The following is a 19,495-nucleotide window of genomic DNA, read 5'->3' as shown; positions in this document are numbered from 1 at the left end:
TAAATGATTTTCACTGTTAAGACACAATAACACGCCGAATAAATACTAATTCAGAAGTCAAACAACAAAAATCAGCGTTATATTTTTAAATTTTCACAGGACTAGTTTCGATGGTTTTACCGAACCACCATCCTCAGCTGCAAAACCGCAAATAAACAAGATAGGAAACAATGATTAGATAAGATAAGAAAGCCTGGACAAGAATAAGCAAGTGGCGCCATCTGTTGATGAAACCAGAACTAAAACATAATTTCTTTAAAGGCCGAAGGCAAAGTTGGATTGGAATTAGGATCGTTAACTAGAACTTAAAGATTTTTATGAATGTGAAATGCCTCTAGAAAATCCAGTTCTCCAATGGAAGATGTTTTTTGAATAATTTTGGCTTTGGATAATTTGGAAGACTTCTGTGTTTCCTTTTTTCTAACATATGCCTCATGTTCCTTGACGCGAAATTTTAAGGCTCTCTTAGTTTGGCCAATGTAAATTAAACCACACTGGCAAGGAATCCTATAAATACCCCAGGAATTCATATCCGGAATGGGGTCCTTGAGTATGGAAGATACATTAGAAGATTAGAAGGGATATAAGTGAAGGATTAAGGCCTTGATATCTGTTTCTTATTCCATTTTTTTTTCTAGGAAATTAACAGTGGAATTTGACGTATGGCTGCTGTCGTCTTGATGCACTTCTATCGATTGACGGCACTGTAGCTAAAGAGAAGGTATTTCATATTTGTAATTTGGGTATAAAATATGTTCCTAATAATATATCGAGTTGATCTGAACATTTATCTCCACTCACTTTAATTTTAATTTGCTGTTATATGAAAACCAGCAACAATCATAAATCCTTTTGCAAAACTTTCTTTAGATCCTTTTGTTTAACCATGTTTTAAGATTTTTTTCTCCTCTTTGATAATAATAAATGGATCTCTTTTTATTTCAATCATTTAAGTACACCCAAGATTACCCTACTGTGACAGCATTTTTCCATTTTTGTCCGCATAAATGTTTCTTATAAAGAATTCTGCAGCGCGTTCTGCGTTCGGCAGTATGTCGTGGAGAAAGACGATGCGCATCAAATGTTTCGCCTTTTTGAGATTCAAATCAGCATTAATCACTTTTTTACACTGAGCATTTAAATGATTTTGCAACTATCCCTTTGATTCGGCGGAATTTTCTTTTAACATTGAAGATTTTAGTTTCGCAACATTAGAAATATTCCGTTTTTTTTTCTTTCCTATATATTTGGAATAAATTTTGCTCTTGAAGCCAAGCTTTGACTTTTTTTTTTTACTTTCTTGTTGACAATATTTCCTGTCATGGCTTTACATCGAACATCATCGCTTTCATCATTTATAGAAACATCATCGCTTTCACAACTCTTTTAATAACCGGATACTAATAGTTTTCGTACGAAAGATCACAACATAGCCATCTTTAAAAGTTCCATTTGGTATGAAATCAAAATTATTAAGTAGCAGATGATAATTTATACTTATTTTAAAGTTACAATATAACTGCATTTAAAACAAAACTTACAGAGCACATGTTGTTTTATAATAGCAAAGCAAAGTTAACTTAATTTGAAACTTAATTTGATTCACTTGAGAGCTGTTCTGCGGCGTTACGTTACTCTCGCCATTAGGCTCGTCACGCTGACCTTATGACAGAGCCTGTATTCGCATTTCTCTATATGTGTAGCGGTTGGGCTAACTTATGTTTGCTTAGTTCAGTCAATTTGATTATTTTTTATTTAACCTATAAATGCTGGCTATTCTGTAAGCACAAGGGGTTCCTTCTGTTAAAATTTTATCTTTTTTATCTTTTCTTCTGTTCAATAAAAGGGACCTTTGCACCCTTAAGACATAGTAATAATGCATTTAAGATATTAGAAGTTTCGCATACTGGAAGCTACCAAAGAAGACGAGATTTCGTGATCTGTGCACTAATATACCAGAGGCCACACCATCGTTTATCGAATGCATTATGATGATTTGAGATGACTTAACTAATGGATAACGATATAAATTGTATTACAATTTGTTTTCTTCCCAACAAAAAGCTTGACAACAGTATTTCCTTTCATTACAGACAGCATGAATATAAAAAAGGGGGGGAGGTAAGCAACATCTACGTGTGAACTTTAAAATAAGCATCTTGAGAATATTATGATGTAAGATTTTAACTTTGAAAAATATACATAGTTTTTCGGGAAGGTATGCGTTTTGACTGTGTTTATAAAAAAAAGCATTCAGGTAAAATATTTTAGAAATCACTTGCGGGGAATCGGAATTGTATTCTTTACATCTGGCTTAATATATATTTCGATTTTCATGGTGTATTAAAGTGGTTTGCGATTTTCTCCAATTTATTTGTTACCCTTCTGATCGAAATTCAGGGATAATCCAGAAATATACGATCACAGATTAAAAATTTCAATCAACAGCTGAAGATGAAATTATTTATGTTACCTTCACACTGTCATAGGAACTCGAATCAGTCTTGTGAAGTCTTCACAAGGCTGGACATCACGCGAAAAAGAGCCCACTCACTTCGTCTTCCAAAGAGACTCGTTTAAGCTGGTGTCGTTGTCACGTTCAATAGGTTCAAGCGTAATGGGATCGTGTATTGATTACGTTTGAATCCAGATATAGCTCGAACTCTCATTCTTGATGTGTTTTGATGTCGGATCTGGAGGGAGTGAGAGATATGCGGCTTGCCTTCTCTTATTCAGAAAAGACACCGTTTCCAAGGAAACGGTTTCATGGTTTGGCATGGAATCATAAAAAATGGCCGCATCGAACTGCATAGCTTTCATGGAGCTTCCGTAACTTGAGATAGATGAGAGGAAGAGGCCTTGGAACCTCAAGGAATGCTATTCAAAGCGAAGTTGGTCGAAATCGTTTTCTTATACATGATAAAAACAGTACCCATCAAATATCTCTGGTGTCAGAATACTTGGAAACAGAAGGTATCACTCCAATGGATTGGGCGCCTTACTCGACAGATTTGAACCCGAGTAAAGGGGATGTGCTAGATATTTTAGGCCACCGAATTGCAGCGCCTTAAATGGTTTCCTGGATTCTGCAGGATGTGAAAATTGAATTATCAGAAAAGAAGCGTGCAACTCCACAAAGCGCGATCAATAATTTGGTAAATTATATGAAATTAAGACGTGAGGTTTGCATTTGTATCAGAGATGACACACACAGTATTAAAGAACCATCTACCACAAAAACAGAGACGATCATTTCTAAATTTCCAAAACTTTCACTTCAAATTCAATTTATATGGCTTAACATAAATAAATGGCAAACAATCCCATATTATGAGGTTAATAAACTGGCAGACGTAGTAATTTATGTTTAATAATGCTATTGTAAAAATAGCTTTTAATAATTTTTCAATAATTTTGTTTCTATCCTTTAATTCTGACCAGCAGTCGTTCCATCATTTTAAGCACCAGATGAAATAAGTAAAAATCATAAGGGAACATATAATTGGACATTTTCAGAATTTTATAAATTTCATATGATCTTATTATTTTGTAATAATTTTAAAATAGATGTCACCGTCGCAAAGAATTAAGTAGAATTTTAAATATGAAAATATGACAAAACAAAAGTTCATCTATTTCTTTTTATATAACTTTAATTGTATCTACCATTTTTAGCAGAAACAGTTTTATTCCAATCAATGAAAGTGCAAAGAAGGAGATGCGTTATGCAACTTCACACAAATTATAACTACGTGAAATACAATGGTGAGTTCAAAGGAAAACGTTACTCCTCTTTTAAATTAACACCTCTTTAAAAACTCCTCTTTTAAATTACTTTGATATTTCCACATTACTTATTTTCATTTTACAAATGTTATAAATCCATGTAGAAAGAAATTCAGTAACTTAGAATTTAGAAGTCACTTGTTTTAAATAGAATTCCTTTGCTTTTTCACTGAAAAATCGTATTTAAAGGATTTTACGTAATACATTTATATCAGCGTGCTCTAACAGGTATTAGCATAAAGTTGTTCAGAGGTTACGTAGAGAAGTTATTTCACATGTTTTAATAAACGGTTTGAGAGTCTAAACTAAATCAGTGGTTCTCGACCTCTTTTGCCCCCTGCACCCCTTTCGCCATTGCTAGACAATCATTTCTCCTTTCTTTCAAAATATACATTTATATTTAATTAAATTCAGATTATTTTTAAGCCTCCCAGACGTTATAATGGTTAGGAGAGCCGACTGCGATACCATTCGGCCCGCGTTCGAGTCCCGGAAAAGACATATTTCTATTTGTCTGTCCCCTCTTAGGAGGGAAAGGTGGCCACATATTAGGTTCTTCCATAATAAAGTGACCACCGCTTCTGGCCCTAGTAGCGGCCAACGTTTGAGGACGATTTGAGGGGGGGGGAGGAAGATTATTTTTAATACGATTTATTCATTAAAAAGGGAAAAGTATAGAACATGTTGATAAATGCCAAAACTTGAATAAAGGATTTTAGAGTGCCAGCATTTTAGAAATGTATTCTCTCAAATTTCATTAAAAAGGAAAGAAAGCGGACTGACAAAATAAAATAAAATAAAGTAAGCAGTTCATACTAAAAAATTAAGGAATGGAAAAGTAGATCATATGCAGCGGGCAAGGAACATCGACTATAATTAACACATATTCTCCTGAAATTCTGTCTGAATTACGCATACTTGGCGCGCTTTTCTTTCATTATACACATACAGTCAGTGTCCGATTTGCGTATAAGCTGCACAAGCTATAGCTCACCGCCTCCACGTTCTTAGGAGAACACAAAAATTATACAATATTATACAGTTTAGGGCCTCAAAATCAAATCTAAATCCGGCCCTATATACCGTACTCATCTTCCTAAGTGAGTGCCGCCACGTATGCGTGCAGCCGTCCGAGAAAGGTTAAATGAAGTAAGAAATGTTTTCATTTATTTAATTATTTTACCTCTAAATGTTACAAATGCATTAGACAGTGCGTATTCTGCGTTGTTTATCGACTCGAAGATTTAAGGTGTTTTAAATATTATTATATCATGGCATGTGTTATCCTGACAAATAAGGGGCGCATTTTTGAACTAAGAAAGTCTTCTTCCATGCTCTTTCTCCCCCCCCCCCCTTTGTTTCTGTCAGGACATAAAAATACCACCAGTTACAAAATTTAATAAAAGTCTGATTTCTGTTTCTCAATAAAGCATTTTCGTTATACAGATATATAGAATTATACCCTAGTTTACAAGTTACAAGCTGTATAGAGTTATACCTTATCAACTCGTACTTTTTTCTCTTACAACTTAATATTTAGAATTATCAATATATATAACCACATATAACCTTTATGAAACTAATTACCGAATATAAATTAGCACTGAAGGGATTAAAAATATTTTACAGGCATTTTTCCTTTTTGCTTTAATAGAAATATTTTTATATTAGTTAAAATCAATACGTTATATGATTTATCTTAAAACTTAAGAGAGACAGCGTAGAGAGATATCTTAAAAATTAAAGAGATTACAGAGTTTGGTTTACTTTGGTAGCATAAACTAAATCCAGACTCCGTTCAGTATTAGAGCGAATTATTGCTTAATCTGAAAGTAAAGACAGCGTCTCAGAAATATTTTAAAACAAACCTTTTTTATTAAATTGGAGCTTGAACATAAAGGCAATTCTCGTGCTCACATAAATCACACCAAATTGACGAGATGAAACTTAAAATAGCAGTCTAATTCAAGTTTTTAAACTTTTAGCAGCCAAAAGCTTCCTAGTTAATGTAACGCGAAGTTGGCTCAGACTTCCCACCGATGTTTATAAATCAGCAACTTTAAAATAAAGCCGGAGGATTAAATCATATTAGAGCTGGTTAAACCTCGAAAAGTGGCCTCAAAAGCCAAAGACAAGCCGTAATCATAATAAGCAAGACCATCCCACCACCACAAAGGCGCATTCAAGCTAAATGCATATTTAAACATAGATTCTAAATAAGCCTTTAAGTCAATCCTATTCGCTCGACTTTCTTTTTTATATTTCAAATCCAGGCTCAGTGTTTTATGAATTGGCTTTAAAATCGAATTAACAATACAAATATACTCCATATCAATCTGAAATTTAGCTACTGCATATGAAGTTTTTAATGATGCACATGACCGATTAAATTCTCATGCTTGGCATTGATCGCAAGTTTCTTCAGTGATACTATAGATTTGACGTGTGAAAGATCGATTCTGTGTTGATTTACCGCTCCACTGGTACTTGGTTCTATCTCTCGCTTCCAGGAAATGAAAATTACCCTTTTATAGCATATGATACCCGAAATATGAAGAAGAAAGAAGTCTCTAGATTTCAGCCAACGAATACAAGGATTCTATATCTGGAAGGTTTCCTTTAATAGCTGTAATGTAAATGTTAATAACAGCTTCAAGGGCCAGACCTTCGTCAAAGAAGCCAAGCTAAGCGCGTCACTAACTTCTTTCATTTTTAAGCCGGTTTAAATGCATATGTAAGGGATCAGATGTTTCACTAAAGGAACGGATCTTTCGTAATGACCATCATTTTATTTTGTTTAAAATAATCATTCGTATCATGCTGCCAAGAGCCCCCAAAGTTTTTCAGAAACCTAATATTTAATGTCTAATATTTAATACTGTCAGTGATTAGATATCACTCAACTAAATTGTTCTAATATCTGCTTCCACAAGAAACTACATTACGTGATTAATTTTGTACTTACCGGGACATTCATAATCTTGAAGTGATGCCCATGTTTTTGAAAACTCCAGAAGTATTTTACAGGCCACCTCTCGGGTCCGGATTCCTTGACCACAACTAACGGAGCAAGGACCCCATTCTCCAACTTCGTAACTGAAGAGAGAAAACTTCAATGAGAACTTACGATTTCATACAGGCATTCTTATATAAATAGTTTGCTATTGAACTCCAGCAATGTCGGTGAAGTAATTTCTCATATTATCTACCTTTCAACTGCACGTACATCCTTGTCGATTGTTCTAAACCCCACCTTCCCATATACAAACATCAAGGAAAACCTACTTTAGACTACTAAAATACATAAGCGTTTAACTCTAGTGCGCTTTTATTAAAACCATTACAGTGGATAAAAACATCCCAGGTTTCAAAGCTGTCCACTTTTTATGGAGAGTCACAATAATTAGAGTGGTCCATTTTTTGCAGATTTTCCTGGATATTATTGTGTTTATTAATTTGGTCCTCTTCGTATAACTTTTTATATAATCGTATAAACAATTTTTCTTAAACTTTAGTCTACATCGCACACATAAGGTAGAAAAAAAATGATTAAATATTTTATACAGATTCCAATACTTTTCTCCGAGTCACTGATATTTACTGCGCCACATTCTAAGAAATTTAAAAGTATCAAAACTTCTGTAAAAATTTTATCTGTGCAATTTCTTTGAATGAAATTTTTAGAAAGTTCACTGTCTATAAATTTTCTCTACTTTACATACAAGTTTTCAGCTCTCTGGTTTAAAGCCAATCGGTTTCCTAACATTTTCAATCATCATTTACATAATTTACATGAAAATTCTACTTTTTAAAATTTGTATGAAATGGGAATAATTAGCATTGGGATTTAGTAAGCTCATCGAAATCATCTAAAAATGATTACCGCAACGAACCCTTGAGATATATGCCTAGAGCTCGATTTGCCTTCACCAATATTAAATATTCTTTAAAGTGAATTGGACACGTAAATAAAAATATACATTCATTAACCGTGAAAATTTCACTATTAGCTTTGCAGAATATATACACACAGTTAATTCCGATAATACAGCGAATTATTCGTAAGAATATATGCACATCCGAAACCATACATTCAGCTTATTATTATGCATCACAAATATTTGAAAATTAAGGATAACTAACGATTTAAAAATTTGAAATTAAAATTTAATTGTATTCATGTTAAGAATAACAAAATATAAGAAAAAGTAACAACGCTTTTGAGGTGTTTATAATTACATGAAAAATACTGTAGGTCACAGCCAAATTTGCTAGAAAACTAATTATAACGAAATTTTATTGCTTTCCCCTTGTGTGCGTTCACGGTGTAACTGGTTATGACGTCCGGCTAGCAATAAGACGATCAAAAGTTCGAATCCTAAAGAGGGCACAGCTGACTTTTCTCGTTTCCTGCTACAAAAGTCCTAAGAGATTGTACAGTGGCGCCCGACTAAATTTGGCGGATGATAATTTTCCGCCACCTAGATTGGCAATTGGGTTTCCTCCCTCTCAGTTGCCCTTTTCGGTGTACGAAATTTTCTCCATTACGTCCCATCGTAATGTAAGGGGTCACACACCTCGCTGGTAATCCAGCAGGCGAAGGTATAGCTGATGCTACACGTTTCTATCTGAGAAAACGTCTTACAGCTCTACAGTGCAGCCCAATGAAAATGTGACAGACGATAATTCGTCCCCACCGGGATGTGACGATTGGGACTTGTTCCACTTTCATCGTCAGGAATAAGATAAATAATTACCGCCTTCCCCACTGCGCTGTTTGGTTGTATAACTAGTAGCACATCCAGCTAGGAATTGGAAGATGAAGTTCGAATCCTGGTGATGGCACAGCTTTCTTTTCATGTTTTCTGCTTCAAAAAGCCTAACAGAATCTACATAATATCTAAAGCCACTAAATGTCAGTGATGAGTACTACCAGAAATACCTTAAATTTATACCTTTTGAATTTTCTGTTATTTTTTACTTCAGTACATTTATGTTAGGTTAAAAACATATTTAAAAAACGAATTTTATTTAGGAATATTTCTATTACTTTAAAACTGCTTTTTAAATAAACTTTTAGCTTCGAATACACTTTTTTATTTCAAACTGAAATGATTTAGAACTTATTATACATCTTTTGTGAAATGATACATACTTCGGTTCACTGGATTTTCGACGAGGTGGAGCATCTTCTTGGGAACCCTTGAAAATATCTGTAATAAAACTGCATGGATTAGTAAATACAAAGACAAGAAACGACATCTAAATTTATGAGCAAGTCTCATTCCTTCTACAATTTCTGTATAAGATTTATATCGACATCCCAGATAAGCAAACCGTCAAGAATTGGACATCCGCCAACATTTTTAAAAATGAATGTAGTCAACGACGAAATATATTGCCAGAAAATATTGTCCCGCGCTTATGCAAAGCATATAAATTCCATTTCGTAAAAGATGTCAGTTACAAAATTTATGTCAAGTTCGTCCCCCAGTATCGCACTTCCACTGCTATAAAATGAAACAATTTGTTTCCATATGTAATAGCTTTGGTTTCTCAATATGAATAAGCCTGCGATAAAAATACTTAAAAATCTCCATCATTACACTGAAAATAATCCTTTGAAAATTCGTATGTACGTCTTTCAAAGGGGAAGTCAATCATCATTCATGCCAGTTCTTCATTTTAACGTGATGGTTTGTGTTTTCATACAGTAACGTTACTCGTGATCTTTCACCTACAACAGGAACTATTTTATCCTGTTAGTAGAAGATAAATAGTTACGTCTTTCACAAATTTACAAGGAAATGAACTCAGATGATTTTTATCTTTGAATGTCTTCATCAGAGCGAATAAAATATATATAACAATTAAAGAAATTATTTTAGGTTGTATTTATTGACCCCTTGCTGAGAAGGGCTATTGGTCCTCGAAACGGCATTTTGCGTCGAATCACTGTAAACGGCTGTATCACTTTTCAAATTATTGCTACAAAATATTATCGTCCTGTAGGGTGCATAAAGAAATTAAATAAGAAAGAATCTGAATGAATGCATGTATGTTTCTCTCACTGTGAAAAACAATGATATCTGGAGCCATCAAATTTTGAATACCGTAGTCCTCCACCTGAATTTTGAATTTCGAATTTGCTTTGCTATCTGTTTCATATTTTTTAAACTTTAACGAATTTTTGATCAGGAAACTCAACGATTTCAAGGTGCAGTGGCAACACACTCTGCGGACTCAAATACTTTTATCTCTAGCGAGCGAGACTGTCTATCGAAAATTTTAAAGATATGCTGTTTTTAAATTATTTTAGTCCAAGGGGGTGGTAGCCTAAATGCTCTCGAAACGTGTGTGTATGTGTAAATGAAACAAACGCTTCTTTGGCTGTAATATAAAACCTAAAAGCTTTGAGATTTCTTTTGTTAGTTTCATTTTTTTCTCCATAAACATTCGTTTTTTAAAGTAACAAATTAACATGTAAAATAAATAACAAAAACCATTTAATCAATAAAATAAAAATTAAGAAGCATTAAAAATCTTAGGAACTAGTCCTACGCATCTAAACCCAACGGCCGTTAGGAATAAATGTAACAGCCCAGCCTCCCATCAGTTTTTATTAAAGTGATATTTTTTAAAATTTAATTGCCTCAGTTAAGGATTTTCTTACTCAGTTCTACATTTATTAATTGCATAACTCATTAGTGAAATACAAAACAAAATAACACTATCAACAATTCCGGAAATTCCTCTTATAAAATTTTTTGAAAGCTGGAAATTTTTTACGCATCGGAAATTTCGAAACCACCAAGCGTATAATAGGTTCTGTACCTAAAATTAAAAAAAAAAAATTCTAGTTATTTTGACAACATCCAAAAAACATCTCCTCCACAGCATCTGCATTTACATGGACTGAAATCAGTAACGTAAATTAGACGTTATTTAGATGGACTAAAATCAGTAGTTAAATTAATAATATAAAACTAATACTAAACAGAATTAATCAGCCGAAGCTGTAAAGCTGTACAGAGTCACTCTCGCGTAGTTGGCCCTTAGCTAAGAATCATCGGCGTAATCTAACAAGCACGTAATAAGTGCGTCCGTAGCTTTAACTAGATTTGACTGATAGTAACAACGTGGCCAAAAAGCAGAACACGCTCTCCTACTGAAGCAATAAAGACCTCAGCTTTACTTGCATTAAGGGGACTCATACACCTTAAAATCCACAAGATCTTCGATTATGTGACTGTTGCAAGAATTAGGATAACTTATTTATTTTAAAAGCAATTACTTCCAACTTTGTACAGCTGACTACGTAATACAGCTGCTTTCTGAAATAGCAATGAGAAAGCTTGTGTTGCCACAAATATTTTTATAATTTAATACGCTTTGTGACAAAATGTTTCATCATGTATGCACCTTGCGCGCACAGTTTAAAACATTCTGTTGTATAATTTAATTCCATATTTAATATATAGCTTTTATATCATTTGGAAACGACTGTGAACCAAAAATTCTAAGAATTTCATGTTAAATTTTTATTTTATTTGGAGTTGAGTTTATAAAATGTATTTTATTTAAAAAATGCGTAATGTTTGTGCATAAAATTTTATAATATTAAAATATTTATCATATTTTTGGTTCAGTTAGGAAATAGTGCCCATATAAAGAATTCCATCTAATTTCAAATATGTACCATTAGCCATTTTTAAACTATCACGCGCGCCAGGTGAAAACATGGCGAAAACTTTTGTCACAAAGCGGATTAAATTACAAAATATTTTTGGCAACACAAACTTTCTGGTTACTAGTTCCCAAAGCAGCTATTTTACGTAGTCAGCTGTAAAACGTTGCTAGAAATTGCTTTTAAAATAAATAAAATATTCCTATTCTTGCAACATTCACATATTCGAAGATCATAAGGGGTTTAAGGTGTATGAGCCCCCTTAAGCGTAATACCGAAAACGCATTCTGGCATGAAAACGTAGATAGGGAAATGGGAGCGTATGGTAAAGGCTTATCTTAAACTAAAAATGCCTATTAGAAAAATAAAGTAAAACTCTACGTAGTTTAAACTAAACTTTCCTCAGTACTTTTAACTTAAACGCTTGTTATAGGAAATTCTACTGCCCGTTCCTAATCGATTGTAATTATATCAAGTACAAAAATACGTAAATAGGGAATAAACTAAAGCTTTATTACTATAAATTCTGGTTTACAGGAACTTAATAGTAACGTTACTTGGCTGGTCATATCCTCAACATATAAGTCCTAATTCGATCAAACAAATTTATTTGATATTGTGACATATATGATTTAAGTTATACTACTTTCCTTTATCTTAGGCCTTGTCTTGTGACGTACAAGCTAACACTAGAAGTTTTGCGCATATTGTACGCAAGCTGCTTAGGTTAGAAATAGGATGTAAACTTAACTGGCTCAGTGAAACTGCTTCGCTGCACTGCTGCTTTCTGTACAGAAGTTGTTTACAGATCAGAAGGTAACAGACTTCGGTAACTGTTAGAAAACCAGTTTATTCCTTCTGTCCGATTCGACTAGCGTTGTAACTCTTAACACATCATCCAGAAGCAGTTGGCAAAACAGCAACCTTATTTTGAGTAGCTACCGAGCAGACCTCTATCGATCTTGAGAACGATCACATACACTATATAGTACATAAGAGTAAAGAAGTCATTGTTTACTTCGCAGTTTGACACAAAATTGCTTCTATCACGGTCTCAAGTTTCGTTCTTCTAAATCCTTGATTTCCAACGCATTGAATTATTTGGAACCCGTTGCCACAGACAAAGAACTTCTCCCACAATCATAACATGATCAACAATTTCGTTGATCGTGTTAAATGTTTGACAAAGTTTTAAAATATCTTTCGTCTTGCCATCAAAGAAAACATTCCACTGTTAAAAATAACATTAACAACTTTGTCGTCGCTCTATTTCAATTTTCTGCCAGTCATAACACAGCTTGGATTCTACGGAAATTTAACTTTCACATTGTTACGAAATGTCCAGGCGTGGTAAAATAGCTTCCCCGCAAAGCAGGTTTAGGGTTGCCATAAAATGGCAAGGGAAGACAGGGTTGTCACATTTGGCGAGAAATCGCCCATTTGGCGATATGCCATGGACGGGTGGAGAACCTTCTGGAACGAATTCTTATCGGTTTAGCTCAGAATGCTCTCGAACACAAGCCAAAAACTATGTAAACCCTGCTGGTACGCGGAGAGTCAGTGTGCGAGTTAGTGTCTCGAGTTAGTCAGTCCGTGCGGAGTCGAGTTGACAGCCGGGCAGCGAGTGCCGAGTGGGTCGTCGACTGCATCGAAAGAGTTTCTTCGTATATCGCGGTTAGTGCATCGTCGAGAGAGTGCGTTGAGCTCTGGGAACGACTGAATCAAAGAGTCGGGAGCTCTGGTCTGTGTGTCGTCGAGTGCACTGCGAGTTGTAGAGTGGAGAGCCTCGAAAGTACGTGGAGTTCCGAGAACTACCAAGCAGAGTCGGGAGCTGTACTCTAGTGCTTGGCAGTTAAGCTGCCTCCACCGTTATAGCCTGATAACCTGAAGGCTGTGTCGCTGATTGTTCCAGCGAGTGTATAGTAGATCTTCGACCACTGTAAAACGTAACTTTGGAGCTGTCCTGATTAATATTGGCTAAATAAAGTGTGTTTCGATACTTCATCGAGTGCTGTCATCATTACTCCAAATCCTCACGATCCCCGTACGAACGTGAAGGAAGACAATAACGTAACAATATCATTTTCTCACCTATTTCTAAATGTGCTTGATGCTTAAAATTCTCTCTCTCTCTCTGACTTTAATTCCTGAGAAATTTATGAGATATCTTACCGATGTTTTCCGAGACACATCCGCCAAACTGAACTTTTCCTCAAGGAGCATGAATCTCATACCGAAAAGGAGAATAAACAAATCCTCGATATCTAATCACACTTAGAAACTTTAGCACAATTTTGATATACATCCGTGCGCCTTCTGCGAAAGTTATCTATAAAGTTTCTTCAGATGATAAATTAGATTCCCTTAAAACCTTTCCACATTTACAAAATTTACTTTTCGTTGGTTAATGACATCAATTCCAACCCAGTCCTTCCACAGGCTTTTAGAATTCAGCTTAAGTTTTCACGTTTCATTTCTATTTTCCAAGACAGATGGCGTTACGTTCATGTTCGCTTTGCTCCATCCATTGCTTTCGGTATTAAAGATATAAATATGTACAATCGTCGCTGCTCCCATTTCGCAGGAATTCTTTTTTTCCTGAAGAAGAGGGACTTGTGTTTGATCACAGTCGAAATCGATAGAGATTCATTCCAAATTTATGCCAAAATAAGATTTATGTTTTTCTTAACTTTAAATTTTACATCGACGTGTTTCTCTTTCGATTTGAAGTAGTTCTTAGTTAAACAGTTATAATAAGTTTTAATATAAGCGCCTCGACTGCTACACTTGATTATTATTCACTTGTTTGAATTAAAAAATTACAATTAGTTCTTTACAGTCTTCTCTCACTTCATTTAAGAGATACACATCTTTACTAAATAAACTCAATGGAAAATAAAAGTACTCGCTGCAACATTCTCTTCAATATAAGTCGGTTCAGTCAATTATCAGTTACAGTTAATGCATAGCATTTATATCCGTTCTTAACACCTCTTCATGGCGAAGAGTAATTTACATTAGCTTCTAGAGCTAGGGCCCTTGTGCATACGAAATCAGAAGGTATAGGTAAAAGTATTGATAAATGGTTAGGAAATGATAATAAACTTTACAAGAATAATAAACGTAGCATTTCACTCACCTGAGAACAAATACGTTCCTGGGTCTTCTGACGGCGTACATACAAGGCGGCTATCACAATCCATCTTAGTTGCTGGCATCTCTTCAACATCACAATCTTCGCTGTGTTGCCCTTTGGCATCTCTGCAAGCTACAGAACGAGTTTTCTGTCCTTTCCCACACGTAACAGAGCACTTCAAATTTTAAAAAAAAATCAAATGATATAAAATTAAGCTGATAGAAAATGTACACTGCGCAGAAAAAAAAGAGACATTCTATACCTCCCGTTCTACTGTGTGTGTATGTGTGATTATGGCAAAGCCTCTAGGGCTATCTGCCTAAAGGGAGGGATGCCTTTCGTGGAGGACGTTCTAAGGGAAACTGGCTCGTATACACGTTACACGAAAACGCCCATGCAGCCAGCCCGTTCGCGGGATTCGAACCTCGGACTGAACTACCAGTGTTCAGCGACTTTACCGTTTGGCCGCTGGTGGGCCCCCGTTCTACTGAGCCGATTGACAAAATTCAAATTGCGTTTTTCATCTCTCGAAAGCGCGACATAGAATATGCATTATATTTATATATAGCATTGTTCTAACATAGGTATTTTGACACAAAATTGGACTTTTTCTGAAATAACATACCAATGTTTTTCCATATTTCGATTCTACGACTTAGATTATGCCTAGATATTAAATTTTGTAAAATTTGGTGCGAAAGTTATGGAGAAATTCAAACATTTATCTTGGCACAATTTTTTTTCAGTTTGCGCCAAGAATAATTCACTTTGGGAACTTCTTAGTATATGGCAACCAATTTTCCTCTCCCTTCTATTATGCCGGAGCGGAAAAAAAGTCACATTGTTCCTACTTTCAAATAATTTTAGCAAAGTGTCTGAACCACAGTTGATGTTTTATCGCTTTCAACAAACACGCCAAATTTCAAATAGAAAACGCGCCAGTATATAAAACGCCAATACATAAAACGCGCCAATATATAAATTCATGTACATCTTCGGAAATTTCGAATAAAAAACTGCAATGTTTTTGATGGTATGATTAGAAATATTTCTACTTTAAGATGATGGAAAAAATTTTATAGATTATAATTCAAAATGTTTTATGGAAAATTTATAAAAATTATTTTAAAATAAATCATAATAAATGTGTGAATTTAATTTGGAATGAACTTGAATTTCGAAATGTGAAAGGAAGAATCAAATAAGTATAATAAAAAAGAGAGATTAATAAATGCATGCCAAGTTGAATTAACATTGAGCAGCTAAACCTTTAAGAGGCTAAATTTTTAAAAACTACTACTGCGATTTTTACAAAACTTGGTAGTTTAGGGTAATTTGAGTCGTAGAATCGAAATATGGGAAAACATTGGTATGATATTTCAGAAAAAGCCCGATTTTGTGTCAAAATATCTATATCAGAACAATGCTATATATAAATCTAATGCATATCGTAAGTCGTGCTTTCGAGACATGATAAACGCAAGTTGAATTTCGTCAATCAGCCCAGTAGAACGAGAGATATAGATCTGCCCCCCCCCCTTATTTTGTTGCGCGCAGTTTACCTGATAAAAATTCAGAAAATGATTCAAAAGAAATGACAAAATTTCTTGCAATTTAGCTTGAAAGATTCAGTGGACAATAGGAATCAATAAAAATATATTTGATGTACTGCTTATATGTATGTACACATTTAAGAACACGAACTCATGTTGTCAACATACTTCAAAAAAGAAATATCTATAAAAAATATAGGTGACTCTACTCATAAGATTTGGCGTAAGCTCAATTCAATATATGACATGTTTATTTCCACAGTATGACTCTTTATCTTTCGTTTGAGTTTTATTTTGTAACTTCTGTTTGTATCTAGACCATCGATGTAATATTATTTTTCGATACTTGCTCAATATATAAGTACAAATGCCTCAGCGAAAGCTGTAACTGGAATTTATAGGGGGGTTTCATCGTTCCTTTATTACTGAGAAGAAAGATCCATGTTATGTATATATTTTTATATTACGGTTTAGAGTTGACACTACGTAAGAAATGGTTTTGAGATGTCTCTTTCGCTTTAGAAAAAGACTGAAATTTATATGTTATACTCCGCAGTTTTCAAGAACGCTTCATCGAACTTCTTAAATTGAGATATCAAACTGATATATGTTTAATTCGTTTACGTTTTTAGCCCAAGGACGTTAGTCCTGAAAGGGTGTTAATTTCAAAATGGCACTTTGCATCGATATCCTTTTCAAACTGTTGCCACCAAATAATATCGCCGTGTATTATATTTAAAGGCAATAAATAATGAAAAATCTGCATGAATGCATGAATATTTCTCGCATTGTGAGAAAACAACGGTCACGTTTTGGATTATGTTGTCCTTCAACCGAACATGGGCACTTGGAAATCCGAAATTTGAACTTGTTTTATTATCTATTTCCTATTTTGCAAAACTTTAACGAATTTTTGATTAACAAACTCAACAATTTTAAAGCGATCAATGGCAACACTATACGGGAAAAAAAAATTTATCTCCAGCGCGTGAGATTGTGTATCGGAAATTCGAAAGATATGCTCTTTTTAAATTATTTTGTGATATTGCTGTTGAATTGAATTTTATGGTTCATGTGCGAATAACATGATATTTCATAAATAAAGGTAACACACAAAAAGTTGAAAACGCCCTTTTGGGCGCAATATAAAATCTGAAAGCTTTCAGCTTTCTTTTAATTCTCTTATTTACAGAGCTTGCAATTCATTGTTTTTTACTACTGTTTAATCGAATGTGGTTACATTTGCGATGGTTATCTGCCCACAGAAAGGGATGCCTAAGGGAGGAATTCTAAGGGAAATTACACCTTACGTTACACAGAGGCAAAACCAAGAAAATACCCATGCAGCTTAGTCTGTAATTTGGGACTCAAGTCAAAATACCAGTGTTCGAGGTATCTTTCCCCTTCCGATTTTATTGATCGCAAACGTGTATTTAGAAGCTTATTATTAGTATATGCGTTTTAATTATATTTGTTAGCCACATTAAGTCATACTTATTATCAATATTGAATATTTCTCTTCTTGTATTGTGTTTAATTATACCGTAAATATTCTTAACCATTTTAGATGTTAATGGTATTTTTGAATGGATTTATGAATTCGGTGACTGTATCTAGTCAAAATTACACATATTTGTATCATTATTTCATTCTATATTTGACAAATTTCACGTAGAATTCTGCAATTTAAAACATATTTAGACAAGAGAGATTTCTAATATCAGAAAAATCAGAAAAATTCCTTACTTTCAAGTTTTATTCTTTTTGAACAAGTAATTAATTTAGCAAAATACGCTAAAGTAAAAGATAAACACTTCCAGATTTTCATTTAGCATGCTAAACAACTGAAATCTTAATATAACATGGTTTTATCACTGAATTGAAACTAAATTCACATGGCATGTGTCAAGTTGCCATCAATACATACATGTTACGTGCTAGAGCTGCAACTGGGTCTCTCCTTCCGATGATTAACAACTGCAGTTCAAGTCCTCTCAGAACACTAGTGACGTTTTATTTAATTTTGTTAACAGTTAATTTTATTTTGGAAACAACCTTTTTTATAAACTCTTATCAACACACGATTTCTTGCCAAATTGAGATTTTAGTTTAGCGCATTATGCGAAATAGAGTAGAAAGCTATTATTTAAGTCAGTGAAAGTTTTGCCTTTTGGCCACGTTGTTTCTCCGCTAGTTAACCTTGCTATTTTACCGGCCGTCTATATTAACCCTCTGGCTGATCATCTCGCGATTTACACGGACAACTGAAATGTAGCAAAATTTGCTTATCTCGCGATTTCCGCGGGCATATGTTTTCCTTCCTTTATTGAGGAGCGCATCCCGTTTTTTCCTCGTTTAAGCACTGAAATAAATTACACTCATGTCCATAAATTAAGGATAATTCGATGTCACGCAGAAATCGAACTCTAAAATAAATATATCACCTGTAAAATCACTACACACATCTTCAAGAATCATATGCAAATTTTAGGAAGTAACCAGATGACACCGATGGTAGGTCACAATGACGAGAGTGTAAGAGAGTAATATATATAAGGAATACAGGCAAAGAAGTAAAATTGTTCGCAAGCGCTTTATAAGCATTTCAGTGCAATAACCGAATAGTTATGACACAAAAGACGCATTTGCATGATTTTTTACGTGGCAGAATTATCGGCTGTCTGGAATGTGGGCGTACCCAACTGGAAGTATCAGACGAACATGGCATTGCCCAGAGTGTCATCTCCAGGCTTTGGCAACGATTCCAAGATGATGGTAATGTGAGTAGAGGTTACAGCACAGGTCGCCCCAGAGTTACAACGCCGAATGAGGACCGGTATTTAACAGTTACTGCCAAAAGAAATAGGTGGAGCACAGCCTCAGACCTGTCTCGTCAGCTCTCTTCAGCCACTGGTACGACAATTTCAAGGCAGACCGTGTACAGACGCTTAGGGCAGATTGGTCTAATGCTCGCAGACCTGTCAGATGCGTTCCACTTACTGCAACTCACTGTCGCCTGCGGTTAGCCTGGAGTAGAGAGCATGCATTGTGGAAACCGCAACAGTGGGCCTGTGTGATGTTTTCCGATGAGTCCAGGTTTAGCATGCAGTCTGATTCTCGCCGGACTTTCATATGGAGAGCTCCAGGTACCCGTTACCATCAAGAAAACATCATTGAACGGCACCGTTACGGTGGTGCAGGAGTGCTCGTTTGGGGTGGAATTATTCTGGGTTCCACAACTGACCTGCATGCTCACATTGGAACCATGACAAGCCAAATCTATCGGGACGTCATTCTGGAACAGCATGTACGTTTGTTTCGGGGCGCCATGGG

At 34.8% G+C, this 19,495-nt stretch overlaps 1 protein-coding gene across 5 annotated transcripts in view; it reads right to left on the bottom strand.

Moving 5' to 3' along the window:
* The window catches only part of LOC118187711 (protein madd-4-like), a 557,221-nt gene that overhangs the window by 89,106 nt on the left and 448,620 nt on the right, over window positions 1–19,495 (bottom strand). For all 5 annotated transcript variants that reach the window (XR_015042253.1, XR_015042254.1, XM_085821131.1 and 2 more), the window contains exons 8-10: window positions 14,613–14,784; window positions 8,942–8,999; window positions 6,752–6,882 (exon numbers count right to left, since the gene is read on the bottom strand). Coding sequence is in view for 3 of the 5 variants with exons in the window: in XM_085821131.1 (XP_085677257.1) it covers window positions 6,752–6,882; window positions 8,942–8,999; window positions 14,613–14,784 (361 nt within the window). In the remaining 2 variants the exon portion in view is untranslated. The remainder of the gene's footprint in view (window positions 1–6,751; window positions 6,883–8,941; window positions 9,000–14,612; window positions 14,785–19,495) is intronic.

Source organism: Stegodyphus dumicola, chromosome 7 (genome assembly GCF_044657685.1).
Source record: "Stegodyphus dumicola isolate Sdum_Otavi_A_Nest chromosome 7, ASM4465768v1".
NCBI classification, from domain to species: domain Eukaryota; kingdom Metazoa; phylum Arthropoda; class Arachnida; order Araneae; family Eresidae; genus Stegodyphus; species Stegodyphus dumicola.
Note: the sequence above shows the minus strand (reverse complement) of the source record. Positions and strands in the feature narration are given on the sequence as shown.